The sequence below is a fragment of the Rhinoraja longicauda genome, chromosome 3 (genome assembly GCF_053455715.1).
Source record: "Rhinoraja longicauda isolate Sanriku21f chromosome 3, sRhiLon1.1, whole genome shotgun sequence".
In the NCBI taxonomy this organism is placed as follows: domain Eukaryota; kingdom Metazoa; phylum Chordata; class Chondrichthyes; order Rajiformes; family Arhynchobatidae; genus Rhinoraja; species Rhinoraja longicauda.
This window is the reverse complement of record NC_135955.1, coordinates 31,708,554-31,726,198: the sequence shown is the minus strand read 5'-3', so window position 1 is coordinate 31,726,198 and position 17,645 is coordinate 31,708,554. Positions and strand designations below refer to the sequence as shown.

Sequence of the window (17,645 nt, the reverse complement as noted above, 5' to 3'; positions counted from 1 at the left end):
AGGGTAAAAATGCACCTCCAGATTCAGGGACAGTTTCTTCCCAGCTGTTATTAGGCAACTGAATCATCCTATCATAACCAGAGAGCAGTACAATAAATCTATTATCTACCTTGGACTGGTGACCCTCAGACTATCCTTCATCGGACTTTGCTGGCTTTACCTTGCACTAAATTGTATTCCCTTATCATGTATCTATACACTGTAAAGGGCTCGATTGTAATCATGCATTGTGTTGCAACAAATCTGGGATTCTACTCGCTGCATACATTGCAACGACTACCCCAATGTGGCGTCCAATGTATGCACATCGCAGATGTGTGCACAAGCTGTGGGTGCCATTTTTCACACCTGTCTGGCCTCTAAAAGTGCCCTTCTTGGTCCCAAAAGCCACCTAAACTGGACCCCAGTTTAGTTCATCAGTTCCAGCAACCTCCCCAGCCAAAGTATTTCTGATATTGCTGGTGCTTGCAACAATGGGGTCTAAAATATATGTTGAAGTGGAAATAATTACGGTTTTAAATAAAAATTCAAATAATCACTTTAACGTTTGTGTCTAGTATTTTTCGAAACATAGAAAATAGGTGCAGGAGTAGGCCATTCGGCCCTTCGAGCCAGCACCGGCATTTAAGATGATCATGGCTGATCATCCAAAATCAGTACAGGTGCTCCCTGACTAACAATGCTTTGATGTACGATATTTCGACTTTACAATGGTTCAAACGCTAGGCAGCGACACGTAGCTCGCTTCCAGCCAGGTGATCAGGTGTATTTAAATACATTTCGACGTACGATATTTTCAGTTTCCGATGGGTTTATCGGAACATAATCCCATTGTAAGTTGAGGAGCACCTTTACCCCGTTCCTGCTTTCTCTCCATATCCCTTGATTTCATAAGCCCTAAGATTTGGATTTGTTTAAATATTCAGATGTAAGATAGGAATTTACTGAGATCAGCTTTTTATTGAAAGAGTCCACTATTCATTTTTCAAGTTTGCATGTAAATACAATTTCTTGTTTAAGTTATTCAATCATTTACAAAACACACAAAATAAATAAATAACAAGCAAAACCCTGTGGCTAAATGACTTGCTAATCATCTAATTCAACACAGCTTTAATCTCAAAGTAACAGAACGGATGTTGCTATTACTGCACATTTCATTACATTCTTGTGAAGAAAAATACCTTCCTTATTTTACTAATCCATGGTGTTAATTTCCCTTGGCACTTTCTGGGGGAAAAAAAAGCAAAAGGCAACTTTTGTTTTGTATATTGCTCAGGTTTGACTCACCTCGCAACATACATCCGCTTCAGTTAATTACAGAACTGCTCAGTTGCAGGGTTAACATTCCCTGATGTATATAAGAACAGGCAGTTAAAGAAAGTTCAGTCAAACATGCAGTGCAATTGAACTAGAGTGTGCACCACATAAACTAACAGATGGCTGCTGGGACTGTTAAAGGATGCACGTGTAATTTTATTTATTTTGGCACTGAGTTCATGAATATGGCTCAAAACCAACATGTCAAATGTCTGACCACTCATTGTTCCAAAGAGCACATCCTTCAGGCAAATATTTGCCTACTTCAGCAACTATACTGCATAAACTCCTGTGTTAAAAATGCAGCTGTGCATCTCAGTGTGAGACACTTTAGGAACATCTGTAACAAAAAATAATTGTCTACAATATTCTGTCTGCTAGCAGATTTATGCCCACGTTTTGGGGATTTTGAGTCATAGAATCACAAAAACAGGCCCTTCAGCCCACCAATTGCTTATTACACTAATCCCATTTTTTTCCTTTCCACCTACATTTCCATCAACTCCCTCCAAATTATACCACTCATCTATACACTAATGGTAATTTACAGTGGCCAATTAACCTATCAACCTGCGTGTCTTTCAGGTGTGCAAGGAAATCAGAGCACCCGGAGGAAACTCAGGCAGTCGCTGGATGAACGTGCAAACTCCATGCAGGCAGCACGACAGGTCATGTTTGAACCTGGGTCTCCAGCACTGTGAGACTGTGGCTCTACTAACTGTACCACTGTGCTGCCCCTAAACATCCAGGTTCTCTGAATCTAATGGTGGCACAGAGGTGCAGCGGGTAGAGCTACTACCTCAGAGTGCTAGTGACCCGGGTTCAATCCTGACCTCAGGCGCCATCTGTGTGGAGTTTGCACATTCTCCCTATAACCGCATGGTTTTCCTCCGGGTGCTCTGGTTTCTTCCCACATCCTTAAGACGGAGGGTTAATAGGTTAATTGGCCTCTGTAAATTGCCCATAGGATAGGCATGTGAAAGTGGGATAACATTGAGCTAGTGTGAGCAGGTGAGAGTCAATGGGGACTCGGTTGGGCAGAGTGCCTATTTCCATGCTGTATCTCTAAAATAAATTAAGTTGGCTGGAGGATCAAATAATGTTCAAGACTGTCTTAATTAACTAGATTTTGATTATAGTGCTCCAACACGATATATTGATGTCTAAACTCGGTTAAAGATTCTAACTAATAATATCTCAGCAAATGATGTTAAGTGTCGGCAGCCTAGGACTCTTTGCTATATCAAGCATTACTTTTGCTCACTTTCTGGCAAACTGAAAACCAATGGAAACAATATAACATCTACAAACAGCAGCAAGGATTGTATGGGATTACCAGGTCTGATTTTCCTAGTGCCTCAACCACCAGATCCAAATCACCAGTGAAAATATAAATTTGATTTAAATTTTGAAGAAACTCAACGCAATAAAATTAACCTGGTAAGGCCAGCCTGAAGAAGGGTCTCGACCTGAAACGTCACCCATTCCTTCTCTCCAGAGATGTTGCCTGTCCTGCTGAGTTACTTCAGCATTTTGTGTCAATCTTCGGTTTAAACCAGCATCTGCAGTTCCTTCTTGCACATGGTTCTTAATAAGGTACCCAAAGTAAATGATCCTTCACCAATTTTATAGGCACCATTGTTATGAGGTTCTGAATCAAATGGTCACGTAAATTAAAAGCTGAATTCATAAAGCTGTGTTTATTTTCCAAGCCAGTTATCAACCACGTTAATGCCGAGGTAATAAAGGTAGTTGGAGATTATGCACAAAGGAACAGTTTCAAAGCTACTTTTAATGAACAATACCTTTCATACGACCCAGATCCACCTTTGATGACTTTTAGTTTGATTCTGCCTGCTCAGATGTCAAAATGCTTCACTTGTGCAGCCCACACAAAAACTGACCCTTCACTGCGACTCTACCTTGCACCCAGAAACACCCACAATCCATCCAATCACAAGTAGCCTCACCCCAACCCAGCATTTTGTGTCTACCTTTGACCTATAACCGAGACGCACAGACAGTTCTTGGTCCTCAGAGTGAGCGGGAGGAAATGTCTTTGAGTGCATTTAATGTGCAAAGCTCATTCTATTGTGTAGGATACCTTTCTTCTCACAATCAAATGTACAGTGGTGGTCGCTCACACAAACATTAGTTGGTCCATTGAACATGCCTATCCTCCAGGGAACTGTTCCCAGGATTTGTTCTCTCAAAATCAACATCAGTATAAAATTGACGATAGTCTTGTTCCCACTCCAGATAGAAATGTGCTCCACAAGTCATATATTTTACATTATTCTGACATATACTGCTGAGCTAGAATGGTGTGTTAAAGTGTGGAAGGCATAGGTGGAAGGTTTCCAGAAATGGTGGTTTGCACAGATTCACTACACAACACATTTTATTATTTTAGATATTCCCGCTTTACACTCTATCATTCGCTTTCTCTCTTCTTTGCTCTACCCTTCTACTGTTTCCAGCATTTTCAAACTCGTTTCCTGCTAATTTTGCTCATTTTGTTGTAACCTCATTGGCTTGAAACACTGTGGCCTGTTTCCCTGATCCAACGTGTGTTTCCAGCATTCTTTCAATTGACTTCAGATTTCTGGTGTCAGTCATACTTTGCTAATGAGCCCTAAGAACATAAAATGAAAACCAATAAAAAACTAAGTTCAACATTCTCTTGTCTAAAAATTGCTTCCTGGCTTCCAGCAGCTTACTTGTACAACCTGCCCCAATACTGATACTACTACTGACAATGGGCCATTCACCATTTCCATTTCCTGATTTTACAATGCCTTTACAAACTCCATAAAGACGCTCATCTTCCTGCAGTCCTCTCAGTTTTTAAAATAATTTTGGAATGCTTTACTATGTTAAAACTATATTTTTATTTGGGACATTAATATAACTCTACGAAGGAATTCAGAAGATCGAATCGGAAAGAATTGACATAGGTATGGAATCTGGGGGAGTTGATGGAATATGAGGAGAATGAAACGGGTTAAGGTACAATTAGTGTGAACATTAGTGGTTGATGGTCAACACAGACACAGTGCTTTGACGGGCCTGTTTTCATGTTGCATCTCTCTCTGACTACGATAAATACGGTCCTTTACATCACATCTGTTCCAAAACTGAGTAAGATTGTTTTTGCTTCAGGATCTGACTGTACGGAAAATTGTATTGGAAACATTTTTTTTCTATCCAAGCAAGTGGACATTGGTAGATCAAAGCATGTTGTAATGTAATTTCAATACAGACTGGGTCAGACTGTGCTGATTGCTCACCAGTTGTTCTATAGACAATCGCTGATCAAATATTGCACACAGGTCAGTTTGTTCTTGTTCCCTCGGCGCTTCACAATGCAGAGCTGGAAGTCAGATGTCAGCATATCTGGTCTCCTGGTCTAACCCTGGACTCTGCAGTAAGTCCACCGGTGGAGCGCAAACAGACCAAGCAGAGGCACCCCGGCCTCTCCCCTCTCCCACCAGGCAAGAGGTACAGAAGTGTGAAAAAGCACACCTCCAGATTCAGGGACAGTTTCTTCCCAGCTGTTATCAGGCAACTAAACTGACCAATCAACAACTAGAGAGCAGTCCTGATTTTCCATCTACCTCATTGGAGACCCTCAAAGTATCTTTCATCGGACTTTGCTGGACTTTATCGTACACTAAACATTATTCCCTTTATTGTGTATCTATACACTGTGGATGGCTCAATTGTAATCGTGCATAGTTTTTCCGCTGACAACAAAACTTAGCATGCAACAAAAACTTTTCACTGTACCTCGGTACACATGACAATAAACTACACTCAACTTTACATGTGGCCTCTCAGTTTCCTTCTTATGTAAACCCAGTGGATCAAGTTACCTTGCTTCCTTTCCATTCCTGGGAGTCCTGAGGTGAGCCTGTATTTCATACCAGCCATGAACACACGGTTTACGTTCATCTGAATGGGGTCACCACACTGAACTGAACAGCTAAGTGAAGCTAAGCGGTTTGTTTTTCTAATTTTACTTCAACTCAATTATTTCAAATTAGATTCTGTTGGTTAAATGGATTGCTAAATACATTTGTTAATATTTTTGAATACTTTTTAAAATTATTTAAGCCTCCTTTGACCTTAATAGAATGATTATCAAAGGCAAAGTATATTAGAATGAATCTACTCAGTTTTACAATTAGCAACACAAACCAGGGTTGAATATCTCACCACTTGCCTATTGAAGAGAATAAGTTAAAGTTGTTGCAGCTCAACAAGCTCCTTTTGTCTCTTCATGGTTCTTCATGGTTACAGGAGAGCAAACCCACTGAAAGAAAGTAGAAACCAGCAATGGCACAGCGCTGCAGCGAGCATAGATGCTGCCTCACAGCTCCAGTTGCCTGGGTTAAATCCCGAGTCCTGATGCTGCTTGAGTGGAGGCTGCACGTTCTCCCTGTAACCACGTGATGCAGCTTCATCCCACATCCCAAAGATGAGCGGGAAGCTGTTAATTGTCACTATTACAAAAGTGAGAGATAAAATCTGGATGTGGGAGGGGAAGATGAGAATGTGAGGAGAATGAAGTGGGAGTTCTGTAAATGGATGCTTGATGGTCAGAGCACACTCTGTGGGCTGAGAGGCCTGTTTCTGCTCTATAGAATTCACCCCCTTCATAAAAATATCATGACATTCCTGATATTTAAGAATATCAGGAATGGTAGGAATCTGAGGGGTAACATTTTCCCACAAAGCGTTGTGTGTGTATGGAACAAGCTGCCAGAGAAGGTAGTTGATGCTGGGACTATCCCAATGTTTAAGAAATAGTTAGGCAGGTCCATGGATCGGACAAGTTTGGAGGGATATGGACCACACGTGAGGAGGTGGGACTAGTGTAGCTGGGACATGTTGGGCCAAAGGGCCTGTTTCCACACTGTATCACTCTCTGACTCTATGACAACTATCAGGATCACACTTATAAAATGTCTGGGAATTACAGGATTGTGAATCCTGCATTCAGAACGATAGTCAGCTCAGCAGGAAACCACACGGCTTATCCCAGCTGCAAAGTAAATGGAAAAGCAAAACCATAGCAGAAAATGTCAGAAATACTCAGCTGGTTGGGGATATGTGGGGAGAAAAACAGAGTTAGCGCTTCAGGTCGAAGACCCTTCGTCACAACTGGGAAGGAGACAAAAGAAGCTTGTTATGCTGCAGGGAGAGTGGGGAGAGAGATATTTCTCTGAAAGGTTAAAACCAAGGTGACCATGGGGATAAGTTGCAAAAAACAAGGTTATCTGTTCAATGACTATATGGGGGCAGAACGAGAGTGAGAACATAGACAAAAGAACATAGACGAGAGAATGCGGGGGTTGTGAAATGCAGAACAGGAGGGCAGATAAGCCTGAGTTCCTGCTTAACTCCCTCTGCACTCCCAGAAAGAATAAAAGAAAACAGCAATGGGGAAGAAACGAGCTGAGCTAATATTGCAGACGGACTACTGATACAAACCGACAAATCAAGTTGCCTTTTAGTTGTAGAATTTAATATTGAGTTCAGAAGGCTGCCACATGCCCAGTCACAAGAGAAGGAAAGAGGGAGGTTATATTATAACCACAGACACACGTGCTTCATCTGTACCAACACCAATGTTACGCCGAATGCAACACAGGGTGTAGCAGGGCCAGTGGGATTTATTTAATGGCAGGATTTAGGAGGGATTTCAACATTTGATCATATCACAACAATCACTTAAATATGTTAAATGCTGATAATACTTTTGTGCACTAGTTGACATAAAGAGGTTTCCAACAGATCAGGTGATCCCTTCTTCTTCTTCATGAATAAGATAAATCAAAATCTCAAAGGTGATGAAATCGTTCATGAGTTAAGAAGTCTTCTCCCAGAAGTGAATATAATTAAGTGTTCTTTGGTTACCCACTGAGATTTCCATATGTGCACGAATTAATAAACACTCTGAATCACCTGAGGGATCACTCAGCTCTCTTCACTACTAATGGCTAGGAACACCAACAGCCCTCCTTTTCTGCATCTTCCATATATATTATTGGCCTTCCATGATTCCTCTCTCATCCCTCAATGCAGACCGCATCCCCTATATTCTTTTTTAAAGAATTTCTTATTATCATTTACCAGTATCATTTGCCTAAGTATTCTTTTATTCGAGCGGGCAGATGCATAAACTTGTCCAACCCTGACATGATTGCTTTCCCCCTTAGCATTGTTCAGCGTTCGGAAGGATGGGAGTTCGGAAGGAAGGAAGGGGGGTGGATTTCATTGAAACTTATCGAATAGTGAAAGGCCTGGATAGAGTGGATGTTTTCACCAGTGGGAGAATCTATGATGTATCCCTATCATATTGTGAAATGGATGTAGTGAATAATGGACTTATTTTTTAAATCTTCTCTATGCAGCACTATCTGAAACATAGATTCCTGGTTCAATGTAAGCAGAAAAAAGTGGAAGGATCGAATGTCATTAACTTCATAAAGTCATAGAATCATACAGCATGAAAACAGACCGTCTAGCCAACCTCGTCAATGCTGACCAGTGGACACCTTTCCATATTAATCCGTTGATCCATCGATCTCAATGCCTCATCAAATGAAATCAAATATCAAATCATCAAAACAAATACAAAACAACCTTCCTGCAGCTCAACACAAAGATGTCACAGGTAACATTTAAGGGCTGGGCTCACAGTGAACCTTCTCCACACCAGAGCAACATAAAAAGGTATGTTTCATGGTCATAGGACAAATGTGAAATAAAACTATCATTACTTCTCTGTAAGCCACCAAAAGAATTTAAGGAAACAAGATATTGTTTAAACCTTGCTGAAAACTTAAATTTAGACGTCAAGTAAGAGTATACAGCATGGAAGCAGACCCTTTGGCCCAACTTTCCCATGCCAACCAAGACCCATCGACTAGTCCTACCTAGTCACTTTTGGCCCATATTCCTCTAAATCTTTCCTTTCCATGTACTTGTCCAATTGTCTTGGACCTGACATGAAATTATTCCATCACGCCAAGTAAAAGATCAAACTGCAGTTAGAATCTGAAATAAAAACAGAACGTGTTGAAGATACTCCAAAGCTCCAAAGCATCGCAAACTCGCTCATTTGACGGCAAGTGCCTCCCACTCAACCTCCGCAAGGTTAACATCCCCTCCCAACCCAACCCTGATCTACAACATTGACCCTCAGTAATAAAGTTTTAACAATATGACCAGAGAAAATGTAGACCACTTCCCGTATTGTGGGAGCAACTTCGAGGGGAAGGAAGGCATCGATGTGATATTCGCTGTGCCCACAGTGACCAGCACAGCATTTGGTTTGATTGAGGAAAAGGATGTATGAAGATCAATACTTCACAGCTGGCACAAAACCACAAAAAGGGTTATGACCCTCCATCAGAACTGGAAGATGGAGAAGTAAAGTGCATGTTTTAAACGGCAGGGGGGAAGTGTCTAAAGAAAAAGTGAATGTCAAAATTGCTGCCGTGGTTTTGTGCCAGCTGTGAAGTATCCTTTTCCTCAATCAAACCAAATGCTGTGCTGGTCACTGTGGGCAACAGCGAATATCACATTGATGCCTTCCTTCCCCTAGAAGTTGCTCCGACAATACGGGAAGTGGTCTACATTTTCTCTGGTCCTATTGTTAAAACGTTATTACTGAGGGTCAATGTTGTAGACCAGGGTTGGTTTGGGAGGGGATGTTAACCTTGCGGAGGTTGAGTGGGAGGCATTTGCTGTCAAATGAGCGAGTTTGCGATGCTTTGTAGCTTGAGCTCCAGGCATGCATGCACACAAGCTTCATCTGCACACTTATGCTCAATCACCAAGGGTCAGATATTGGTTCGGAAAACAGCCACTGCAGGTCTTGACCCGAAACATCACCCATTCCTTCTCTCCAGAGATGCTGCCTGTCCGGCTGAGTTAATCCAGCATCTTGTATCTAACTTGCAGGTTGAATGTTTGCCATCAGTTCTGATTTGCTGTGCAGGATATTAAGAAATGAACCCTCTAGGCACAACACTGGTTGTGGAGCTAAACAGCAGCTCCGCTATAATTCTGCAAGCAGACACCAGCATTGGTTGTGTGTCAGTTCAGCTCTCCCAGTGGAGCTGCAACACTTTAATCTAACCAATTCTCTAGAGAAACTCCCCGAGCACAAGAGTAGCACTGCCTGGCCCATGACCTTCCTGTTAGTCTTCTCTTGGTTATCAGAAAAGCAATAAACATGTTGTTGATATGACAATCAAGCAGCAATTATTATTCATTAATAACTTTCTCATTGATGCTTAGTTTGGGTTCTGCCTGAACTTGCTGGCTCTGCACCTCACTAAAGCCTTGGTGTAAACATAGGCAGTGGAGCTGAGTGCCAGCGGGGAGGTGAGAGTGGCTGCTCTTGATGTCAAAGGTGGCGTCAGAGAGGGCCCTGGTAAAATGGAATCAAAGGGAACTGAAATGTGAATGAACACCAAAGGAGGCTAATCCTGATTGTTTGAGCTCAATCATTGCAGCCCTAGCACATCACAGCAAGAGTTTGATGGAACAGTGTCCTAGGCACACTCACCAATGGTCATCAATGGTCACAAGCAAAATACAGAGCAGGAGGGCAACTCTAGCTGGGCATGTCCTCTATTCCCACAGGAACAAAAGAAAAAAAGGAAAAACCACAAAGGCTTTAGACTTCGCTTTAGACTTTAGAGATACAGTGTGAAACTGATCTGCCAACAGTCATAAAACACAAGATACATGAAACATAAAATTAAAGTGACGAGTGGAAAGGATTGGGGATGTGCAAAGATTGGGGAGATGAAGTCAGTCTACCCTGTGACCAAAGGGGGAGGATTTGTACAGTTTGATAGCCACAGGGAAAAAGGAACTCATGTGGCATTCTGTATTGCATCCTGGTGGAACCAGTCTGTTGCCGAAGGTACTGCTTGGGTTGACCAGTGTGTCATGGAGGCAGATGAGCTGCATTGTCCAAGATGCTCCGCAGTTTGAGGAGCATCCTCCCCTCCAAGACCACCTCCTGCGAATCCAACTCCGCCCCAGGATGGAGCCAGTCTTCCTGATGAGGTTATATCATGGTTATATCTACCAACATCAGATCACTGCTTCCTGACAGCTATCACATACTGGAAGACCAGAAAGTTGGCAGAGATATATGGAAGCTGAATGTGACCCCAGAAAATATTGTGAGGGGGGTAGTTGAAGCAGGTAATATAACAACAATTAAAATACATTTGGACAGGTACACAGATTGCATAGGGTTAGGATTGAAATAAAGTTGCATAAAAGTGGCTGATTAGAGAAGAACGAGTTAAAATATTTGCATGACTTCTTTAATCAACAAGCCATCACAACAAAGGCCAGCTTTGTCTGCTGAAAGACCTGTTTTACAACTTCTCCTGGGTCTCCACGTCTGCTACACTTTTCGCAACTTCCATCAATGTTGAATCCAGTTCAATCCAGTCACGATTACAGCAATGTGGCACACACTCGGTTCTTGGAGTAGATTCAAGTCAATAGTTTGAAGCATTGCCAGGTCACAGCTAGACAGTCAAGACTTCTTATTTCAAAACTTTCCCACCACGTCATATTTCAAATTCAGCCCCAGAAGAGACTCATCTGCACTTTAAATGAAATTTAACGAAATCTGCATTGCCTCCTGATGGAAAGCATGGTTGTTTGTTGTTAGTCAAATTTCAGTCAATGTCTCGTGGAAACATTAACGTTGCAAATCTTCAAGTAATATCACCTTGATGTTAAAAAAATCTATGAAGCGTCAAAGACTGGGCATTCTTCAAGCAATGGATGATTGAAACATTCACTGCCTTTGGAAGCCTTGGGCTTTGTATCTTCACTTCAGGGATGTACTCAAATCTGTCAGTTATTTAATTCTTAAAGGGACAGGAGAGTGTTGTGACATATTTCGAGGGCAAGTGCACTCATGATATAGACCAGCTTAGGTTTGTGATGAGGCATCACTTGTCATGTTTTCATATTTCAGCCAGCTAGGACAATCACATGAATGTCAGCCAGGACAATCACATGAATCCCACTCCCACATTTATTTCCTTCCAGCTTATTCTCTCTCACATGCCCAATTTCACAAGGGATAATTTATAATGACCAATTAACCTATCGACTAGCATGTCTTGGGGATGTAAGAGGAAACTGGGCACAAACAGCACCGGAGGTCAGGACCAAATGCAGGTAACCAGAGCTGTGAGACGATGGCATCACCTGTTTCACCGCTGTGCAACCTAATCAAGGAAAATTAGGAGCGTCAACCACTTCAGGAACTAGGGTACTTCAATTGGTGTGCTTCTTTCAATATAGATCTCCGAGCTCATTCTAACTTCCAAGGTGATCACTGGAAGAGTTCCTCTTCAGTTAGTTATGAACTCTCCAATTTTGTCCTAAATTGGTTTATGAAAATAATCTATTATGAATTAAATTTAATTGCCCTCTTGCTTTACAATACTTACATAAGACACTGGAAAAAAAAGCACCTGGGTCACTCAAACAAAATTAATCTGCTCGCATTAATCAAAGGAATCCAAACTGAAATTTACGCAGCAAACTAAGGTCCATGCATCATGAGTTTCCCTTTAAGAAGATACCCTTTTCATCACACTTCCTCATGGTACTAGTTCAGATTTATGCTCTCAGATCAACAGACTGATATTTCTTGCTTAGAATTAAGTTCATTATTTTGCAAAAAAATACCCCAAATCATTTAACTTTACTTGACCTGAAATGTATAAAGATGTCCTGTCTCAATGACTGAACAATCCAGACTGCCAAATAATGCACATACACTTTCCGATATTTCAGACAAATGAGAAATAAAGTAATTTATGTTTAAATTGAAATGGCCCATGTAATTGCCATACACTTCAAAAGGTCTTTACTGAGGCAATTTTAATCTAACATTCAATCGTTCTCTCCCAAACACTCCAATAAATGAGAATGTTCTGAAAACAATACTTGTAAGTATTTTGAAACAAAAGAGCAGCATTAATCACAAAAGAACATTGGCATCAGTGAACATACTACTGAATTATTATATAGTTTGGGCGGCATGGTGGCAGAGTGGTTGAGCTGTTGCCTTACAGCGCCAGAGACCCGGGTTCGATCCTGACTACGGGTGCTGTCTGTAGGGAGTTTGTACATTCTCCCCGTGACCGCGTGGGTTTTCTCCAAGATCTTCGGTTTCCTCCCACACTCCAAAGGCGTACAGGTTTGTAGTTAATTGGCTTGGTATAAATGTAAATTGTCCAATGCAGGATAGTGTTAGTGTGCGGGAATCACTTATCGGTGTGGATGGTGGGCCGAAGGCCTGTTTCCGCGCTGTATCTCTAAACTAAACTAAACTAAACATTTTAAGATGCAGCGTTACACTAATTTGATTTCAGGTAAAGTCATTGCCTCCAAACTTATCTTACAATATCTTCTAGTTTATGAATCAAATTGAAGTCCAGTTTTGCAGTTCTGTGCACTGAAAAGCATGAATAACCTGCCAGCCAAATCCATCCACAAGCAGTTTGGCTGTGGTGTTTGTCCAACTTGGTAGAATGCTCAAGACATGTTCCATGGACAGTTGGTCTTGGCTTGAGATAGATCATAATTCCAGCACTTGCTTTTCAGACAAGGAACTAACTTCAAGCTAATTGTATAATACTGCACTTACAGAGAGCTGTTACAAATAATTCAACATTACTGTGATTATCTGTGCCAAGAGCACTGTTATTCTGGAGTGGGCTGATAACCTTGGCATCCAAGTCTATTTCGAATACTTGCCCTAACAAACTGTGCCTTTTTTAGCAGCAGCACGTGCAGCTCCATCTCTCTCTCTCTCTCTCTCTCTCTGTCTGTCTCGTCCCTCACACATCTTTTTTTTTTGGGGGGGGGGGGGATGTGAAGCAGTTTAAGATATTTGGATGCAATTTATTTTTGTTTTTCTGTAACAATTGTCTAAAAACACAATTCATTTTACTGCATAGTCAAGTAATTCAAAGAGTACTTAGATCTGAATAGTTTGGAGACATGGACCAGATTTCATTACTGTTGGAAACTCCTACAGAGTTGGACCACGAATGTTTAAAGAACATGGGGTCACACGACCAGTCCAATTCATGGAATGGAATTGCCATTTTTTCACTTTGCCCCAATGTATATAGACTACAGAAAGGAGCCTACAATTACCTGGGCTCCAGCAAGGAGGAAAGGCCATTGGAGCATTTGAAACTTAATGCAAGCCAAGGAGAGGTAGATCTATGGTCTTTATGATCACCCTCTATAATAATAATAATAATAATACATTTTATTTATATAGCGCTTTTCAATACTCAAAGACGCTATGTCTTTGTGAATCTCCTCACTGTATTTATCACCATCTCTCTCTCTCCTCTCTCTCTCTCTCTCTCTCTCTCTCTCTCTTCTCTCCTCTCTCTCTCTCTCTCTCTCTCTCTCTCTCTCTCTCTCTCTCTCTCTCTCTCCTCTCTCTCTCTCTCTCTCTCTCTCTCTCTCTCTCTCTCTCTCCTCTCTCTCTCTCTCTCTCTCTCTCTCTCTCTCTCTCTCTCTCTCTCTCTCTCTCTCTCTCTCTCCTCTCTCTCTCTCTCTCTCTCTCTCTCTCTCTCTCTCTCTCTCTCTCTCTCCTCTCTCTCTCTCTCTCTCTCTCTCTCTCTCTCTCTCTCTCTCTCTCTCTCTCTCTCTCTCTCTCTCTCCTCTCTCTCTCTCTCTCCTCTCTCTCTTCTCTCTCTCTCTCTCTCTCTCTCTCTCTCTCCTCTCTCTCTCTCTCTCTCTCTCTCTCTCTCTCTCTCTCTCTCTCTCTCCTCTCTCTCTTCTCTCTCTCTCTCTCTCTCTCTCTCTCTCTCTCTCTGTGTGTCCCTCACACATCTCTCTCTCTTGATATAAAAACAGCCTCAACAGTGGGCCACCTCCCAGGGTAATCACTAACACACGGCATGCTTATACTCTTGCAAATTGTAATTGTACATCAGGGCAGCAATCTGCTGGTTACAAAAATAAACAAAACTTGAATCTTTGATCAAACAGAGAGTAGAGCTTGTAACACAATGCCGGGGGGGGGGGGCTGGTATGATTGTGGTATTTAAGAGGCTTTTGGATAGGCACATGGATATGCAGGAAATGGAGGGTACATGGATCATGTATGGGCAGAGGAGATTAGTTTAAATTGGCATCATGTTCGATACGGGCATTGTGGGCCCAAGGACCTGGTCCTGTGCTGCACTATTCTATGTCCCAAGCATTATCTTAGAAATTAGATGAACACACTAGATACTGTATGCCATTATTTAAATTTTTAATGTATCAGCCCACAATGTTCACACCAAACATTGCCAGATTAAACTAATCTTCTCTGTTTGCACTTGAATCAATATCTCTCCATTCCCTACCTATCCACATGCCTATCCAAAAGCCTATTAAATGCCACTATTGTACCACCGCTCTTCGCAGTGCATTCCAGGCACCACTTTCTGTGTAAAAAAAATTGATCAAAAGATTAAGTGCGCAACTTTTTGTATCAATGTTTTTAATTTCCTTAATATATGCATTTTAATTTTTAATGCTGGTTCATCATTATGTCTTATCACCAGTACTATTGCAACGTTTAAGCAGGTACTATTGCAGTGTTAAAGCAGGTATTGTCACAACGTTTAAGAAACGTTTAGACAGGTACATGGATAGAATAGGTTTAGAGGGACATGGGCCAGGTGGGACTAGAGTAGATGGGACATGGTCGGTGTGGGCGAATTGGACCGAAGGGCCTGTTTCCACACTGTACGACTATAACTCTATGACTACTGCATACTTTTTCCCTGCTTACCCAACTAATCTCTACTGGAATAATACGCGATAGACATCTGCTCTGCAGAAATACTTTCTGGAAATTATGTATAACTTTACCTTGAGCAGATGTCAAGGGGTATATTTATTGTAGACTTGATTTGAACAGTTGGCCTTCTTGGATCATGGGAGCACAAGAAGAGGAGTAAACCATTTATCTGCTCAAGACTGAAAATCCAAATAATTATTTTGGGTGCTGGAAATCTGAAATAAAAGCAGCAAATGCTGAAAACACTCAGAAGATCAGGCAGCATCAGTGGGGGGAGAAACAGAGGTAGCAATATATTATTTGACATTCGGTTGCCTGGCCATCTGAACCCTTAGGCCTATTCTATCATTTAATTATATCATGTTTGGACTATGAATGATAATTCCAATCTTCTCCGACATTTTGCATTTTCACTCCTGAAAATCTAGTCCCTAACTTTTACAATGTATCCCCTTTTTCCTTATGATCAAAAACCAATGAAAATAATTTCCATCCATTCCAATGGTTTCATTTTATAACCATAAAATCGAGTAAATTAGCCCGTAACCCTCCAAATTTCAGGGAAATTAAGGATTTTTTTTGTGGATATTGTCTTAACACAGAATAATCTTTGAATTCCTGGTATTCAGGCTCTCTATGAACAATTTTCATACTTGCGCCTAATGATTATGAACTTAATATGATTTATACAGTGGAAAGGAAAAAAATAAAACTGCCTCATCATCATTAAACTGCATGCCAATAACCCTAAGGTTATTATCTTGCCTTTCTTGTTAAATGCTCAGTAACAACATTTCTACTGCTACTGCAAGCAGAAATTTAAAATTAATAATCAGCCTTTTTTCCTTATCGCAATATGCTGGGAGTATGGACTACCCATTTGCAAATGGGATACATTCTATCGTAGCATGGCTGAAATAAAAACATATACCCACTGATTCATGGATATTTTCATTCAAGCATATTGTCAGTCTTATAGAACAAAGACTTAAAGAAATGCATTTGGCATAATTACTGAAAAATTATGTAATTACAGCACCCTCACACAAATTGCCAAAATAAACAATGTCAATAATTTCCATTCATTCTTCATAATTTCAGGAGTTTTGTGGAGCAGGCAGTTTGTGAACTCACAGGTTAAATCAGCCTTCTTAAACACCTACTTATCTCGGCGGTCCATTCCCTTCGCAGATGCTGCCTGACCTGCTGTGCTTCTCCAGCACTTTATGTTTTGCTCCATCTACCCTGCCCTATACATATTTTTTCTTCTACAAATATTGATCTACTTTTCTTTTAAATCCATAGCAGTATTTATCTCCTGAGATCCAAGATAAATTATTTTGGAAATTTAGAGAATATCAGAAAAATAATGAAAATAATAAAAGTACTGCTCATTTAGTGTTCAAAAACAATACATCTGATCATAATTAGTTTGCACACTTATTTCCGAACCATCTAATTCAACTGCAATGTAATTTTATTATGTTGACTAAATTCCCACAGGTCTAAAATACCTGTAATAAAAATATAAAATAATGAAGGTTGCACAAATCTACCATTATCTTTAGGGACTGACAGAGAGGCATTGTATTGTGACAGCTGTCATTCAGCATTTACATTAACTATTTGGACTTTCGAATGAAAAGTATCATATTTATGAAAAATACCAAGTTTGGGAAAATAGTGCAGTTGTACAGTCAACAATGCATATATTACAAGAAGATATTAATAATTGGCACTCTTAGCTCAAAAGCAGATGCAATATATGTCTTGTCTCTCTCTTCCGTAAAAATGGGCTAGAAAAGTAAGCTAAAAAAATAACAGAATTTATCAGCAAGTTAAGTCATGAATTTCAAAGAAAGATATGGAATGCCCATCAAACAGATAGAATAAAACAGAGAAACATTTAATAAATGAAGAAAAGGGGGAACTAGACCAAAGACAAGTAAAGGACAACGCATTTTGGGAAACATACAAGATAAAATTAGAAAAAAACGTACTAATTTTCTTGAAATTAACTTGTAGACAATTTATTGTGGAAATGTTTAAGATAGTTTAGTAAGAGTCAGAAAGTCATGCTGCAGCTTTATAAAACTTTGGTAAGGCCACATTTGAAGTATTGAGTGCATTTCTGGTCACCCCATAACAGAAAGGATACAAAGACTTTGGAGAGGTGCAGATGAAGTTTACGAGGATGGTAAGGATTAGAGGGTGTTAGCAATAAGGAGAAGATAGACAGTATTGGATTTTTTTCTCTGGAGTGTCAAAGGCTAAGGTGAGACTTGATGGAAATATATAAAATGATGAGAGATATAGATGGGGTACATAGCCAGAACCTTTTTTTTCCCTAAGATATAAGTGAAGTATCAAAGACTAAAGAGCATGGGTTTAAGGTCAAGTTTTAAAGAAGATTTGTGTGGCTATATTTTTTTTACATGTACCT

General features: G+C 40.5%; 1 protein-coding gene across 14 annotated transcripts in view; it reads right to left on the bottom strand.

Annotated features, from left to right (window-relative positions):
- The window catches only part of LOC144591618 (nuclear factor 1 B-type-like), a 241,588-nt gene that overhangs the window by 124,663 nt on the left and 99,280 nt on the right, over positions 1 to 17,645 (bottom strand). For 2 of the 14 annotated variants that reach the window (XM_078395739.1, XM_078395746.1), the window contains exon 1: positions 1,291 to 1,406. The exons of the other annotated variants lie outside the window; for them this stretch is intronic. In XM_078395739.1, coding sequence (XP_078251865.1) covers positions 1,291 to 1,300 — 10 coding nt within the window. In that variant the 5' untranslated portion in view covers positions 1,301 to 1,406. Of the gene's footprint in view, positions 1 to 1,290; positions 1,407 to 17,645 lie in introns of those variants that run through there. 14 annotated transcript variants of the gene reach the window in all.